The sequence below is a fragment of the Apaloderma vittatum genome, unplaced genomic scaffold, assembly GCF_000703405.1.
Source record: "Apaloderma vittatum isolate BGI_N311 unplaced genomic scaffold, ASM70340v1 scaffold1378, whole genome shotgun sequence".
Taxonomy (NCBI): domain Eukaryota; kingdom Metazoa; phylum Chordata; class Aves; order Trogoniformes; family Trogonidae; genus Apaloderma; species Apaloderma vittatum.
In genome coordinates, this window is record NW_009732192.1 from 89,058 (window position 1) to 93,078 (window position 4,021).

A 4,021-nucleotide genomic window follows, 5' to 3' on the forward strand; every position below is an offset into this window, starting at 1 on the left:
AATTACGTGGACTGAAGGGTCAACTGTGCACTTTAAAAAAGCGTTATTTAAAACAAAACCAAGAGCTACAGTCTTAAGAGATCTCCTCGCAACTCCCTTGGCCTCTCCAGCATATTTTCTACCAAAGAGGGAGAACAGCACACCGTGTAATAACTTTAATTTTTCAATTTTTCAAGTATGTCTTATCCCCAACTTACTATTGGAGGCAACACCTGAAGGCCGGTTTCTTCCCAACTTACCTGCCAAATGTTTTGGAGATCCTGCGCTCGGTCGCTGGACAGCCCGTGGGGATTAACATTTACAAGCAACTCTTGTTACAGTTCAAGGAAGGCTATGGCAACGCTTTGGCCAAAAGTCAAAGTTGTTTCTTTCCGTTTAACAACATTAGACAATCCAAAAGACAGTCTGAAATTCACAAACAATTAAATTCTTCCGAGTCAGTGTCAGGCGAGTACGTCGCTTGAGGAGCTGATCCGGTTCTTCAGAGCCAAGAGGGTTCCTCGGGCGGACCAAGCCAGCGCGGGGCCGAGCGCCGGCTCGCAGGGGGGTGCTTGGGGCGGGAGCCTCTAGGTAGATGTGTCCATGTGCAAGAAATAACCATCAAATAAACATAATTCTCCTATTAATCTCATGGCAGGATTAGGCCCTCACGCTTGGGGATTATTATTTCAAATTGCCCATGGAATTAAAAACAAGCTGGACATTCAGGACAGAACATGGGAAATACACCTTCTCAGATTTCCACGTTGACAGTCAGAAGGGTGTCCCTGATTACATGTTTTTATAGCCGTGCTCCAAATTCTGTGGTTTGTCACAACCTCTTCTGAAAACCACGGCAGTTATTTGTGTTTGAAGGACTCGGCTGCCCTCAAGGAGAGGATGGTTTATTAAACCTTCACTAGACAAAATCAAAATAATTAAGATATCTTCAGAAACTTTCCCTCCTTAAAAACCAAACAAATCCAAACCCACTATCCACTGACCTTAGTCCAAGACCCCTAAGACAACAAAATGTCAAGATTTAAAGTTATGTATCTCCAAAACACTGACAAAACAAAACAATATCAAAAATCCCCAAACCCAAAGCGTATCTTTAGGAAACAGCATCCCCTCAAGTAGACTAGTTTTTACTGCACCAAGAAAAATAAATCCAAGAAGAGAAAAGATTTAGAGAGAAAAATACATTAGCAAATACAGATAAATTCGTTTTTAATAAAGGAGTTAATTTTCTTTCAATCCTATATAAAACAATAGCAATTAAAAACTTCATTTTTGAAAGTAAAATATTTACATATGAACAAGTAACTGTGCAAAATTTACATGAAAAAAAAAGGAAAGACAGGATTTCCTAAAAGACAAAATAAAAGGGGTGTAACAGTTGTCAGGTGTTGATAAAAATACTGATCAGCATTCAGTTTACACGCAAGAGAGTTAAATTCTACCATGAGAGTTCACACAAAGAAAGCCAAAGTATTTACAGTCATAAAAGTACTATCAATAGACAATTTAATACAATAACCTCTGAAAATATAAAGAACCAATTAGTATATTTGTAATAAAAAAATAGGTACAAAGAAGGGACTTTGCTCTGGACATCTTTAAAGTAGGCCCACAGCTTGCATACAGTCTTTTAGCAAAATAATTATAGTTTACATAGCCATTTTTATGTTATGTGCCAAAAATTATGTACAATTACTGACAAAATACACCAACCATTTTTCAACACTTGATTCACACTGAGAAACAGTCTTTTGATGATTCCTCTCAACTTTGACTTTATTTAATCTAAGCTTTCACTTTAGCTAAAAAACACAGTGCAAGTAAAATATATTTATGCTGAAAAGGTTTCTCTTTTTTTCCTTTTTTTTTTTCCTTTTTTAACTTTACAGCTTTACAAACTATAGCAAATAAAATGCATTTTTACAGATGCTGCTAAAACATTCAGAAGTAACCCTCCTTTATGGGATTTCAGGGCCTCTAATAAGCAATAATGTGATTAAAATTGAGGTTATGTTTAAAATTAACTGTATATCCCTCTAGATTTTGAACATTTTGGGGAAAGATAAATATTCTTTAAAAAAATCAGTTTGCTTTGCTAACTGACTGGGTTTTTTTTAAAAAAAAAAAAAAAAGCTAAATGAAATGAGGTCATCTGCTGTAGACATATGCCTATATAATTGATTTAGTTGAATAAAACTGAACTAAAATGCACAATTAATGTCGAAATTGCTACAGGGCTGACAAAGGGTAGCTAGTTATTTGCTAAACGATTCCATCAGTCTTTATATATGGCTTGTTTGGCAAGAAGGCCACTCAATCAAGAGATGAGTTAAAGTTTAATTGTCCTTTTAGAGTATCCACAGGCCTTGTAAGTATCCTCACTGTTACAGAAATGCATTTCTCTTATACCGAAGAGTTTATTTATAAACAGGAATATAAAACTGTTCCATGTAAAGAGGTGGTTGTTTTTCAAACAATATCCCATTTGCTTGTTACAAAAAGGCGTAATTTGCAAATATATAAAAAAATGTCCTCAGGCGTCTCTCCGTCAAAAATACCTTGATCTTTTCCGTTTTACTTAAGGAATGCTTTATATAGCAATAGTGAATGGCTTGTCTCTCGCTCATTTTCTAAACAAAATATGAGGTCCCTGAGGTTCACCCGCGTTATCCTTTGTCGCTTGAACTGACTGGTCGTTCCAACTCCAGAGCTGCCTGGGACTGCTGCGCTCGAACCAGATCCCTGGGAAGGAGAAGAACGGATAAATCAGAACGGGGCGGTGCTCCCACGTGTTTCAAAACTTCTCGGGGAAAACACGCAAAGTAAGAACTAAGCACTTGGGTACAGAAGATACCAAACAGCACAGCATATGCTGCCAGACCACAGATCTCTTTTTAACTCTCATTTATAAGCAATAGTTGAACAATCAGAATTTTTTCAGTGACATTCAGTAGAGACCAAAAAAGGAAAAAAGAAAAAAAGGACAAAAAGAACTCAAAGCTTTGCTCTCCTTTAGGAAGACACTAAGACCGGGCAATCCCAGGAACTGAAACAGAAGAGAGGATTCCTCACAATATCAGCCAACAGATCCCATGGGTAGCCCTGGAGTTCCTGACAAACTGGGGAGCTGTCCTCTGACCCCCAGGACTGGGTGGTCTTGAATAATGTCCTAGATCCCGCCCTGATCTTCACAGCAGGTGACAACAAGTGTAACCGAGCTCAGGATTATCTGAAAAAGCAGCTATCCCAGACACAGTCAGACATTCTCTAACCACCTCTGAATTGTCCGATCATTCGGCAACACTCATCCCTCTGGTACACTCTGGCAGTTTCCCACACAAACTGGCAAGGTAAACAAGTAGGATATTATTGTATTTCAAGAAAAAAACACGACAAAAATTAAAATCCTTTGATATCTTTAGAGACATCCATATCCTTCAGCTGCTTAGATGTACACTACCCTGGTGAATTATAAATCCAAGTCTGCTGGGGTTAATGCCAATGCATTTCCACTTGTAGAAAACACAGTTTGGAGAGAATATCTATGATTAATGCGACTCTTCTACAGCACGGCCCAGTCACCAGCAGATGGCAGGCACAGACCGAAAAAGCCAGTTTCACCTCACATTTTAAACGCGGGAATCTTTTTTTGCAGTTGCTTGTTGCCAGCACCTTGCTCTCTGCGTATTTCTGTAAATATCGAAGGTGTTCGGAGGGATTTGGAGCTGGTTCTATTTCCGTGGCTTATCAATGGATTTTTTTTTTCCTTTCAATCTTATTTACTAGAATAATGTTTTATTATTTAGCGGAGCTTCACCACGCAGTGGCACAAGAAGGTCTAAAATGCACTCGCCATCAGTGAATAAAGATTTCTCTGCCTGAGAGGTTGGAGAATTTTAAAAGACTGTTCCAAAGAACACTCCAGACTCCAGAAAAGCCAAAATGGAGGGTAATGCAAAAGCCACGTGAACAAGCTGCCGAGGCTCTCGCTAACACAGTCCCCTCGACACCCCGAACCCCC

The 4,021-nt window shown here is 38.8% G+C and overlaps 1 protein-coding gene across 1 annotated transcript in view; it reads right to left on the reverse strand.

The window, feature by feature from the left end:
• Window positions 1–1,294: 1,294 nt before the first annotated feature.
• Window positions 1,295–4,021, reverse strand: part of TAF4 (TAF4 RNA polymerase II, TATA box binding protein (TBP)-associated factor, 135kDa) — a 35,514-nt gene continuing 32,787 nt past the window's right edge. The window contains 1 exon segment of the mRNA XM_009875418.1: window positions 1,295–2,742. Coding sequence (XP_009873720.1) covers window positions 2,575–2,742 — 168 coding nt within the window. The 3' untranslated portion in view covers window positions 1,295–2,574.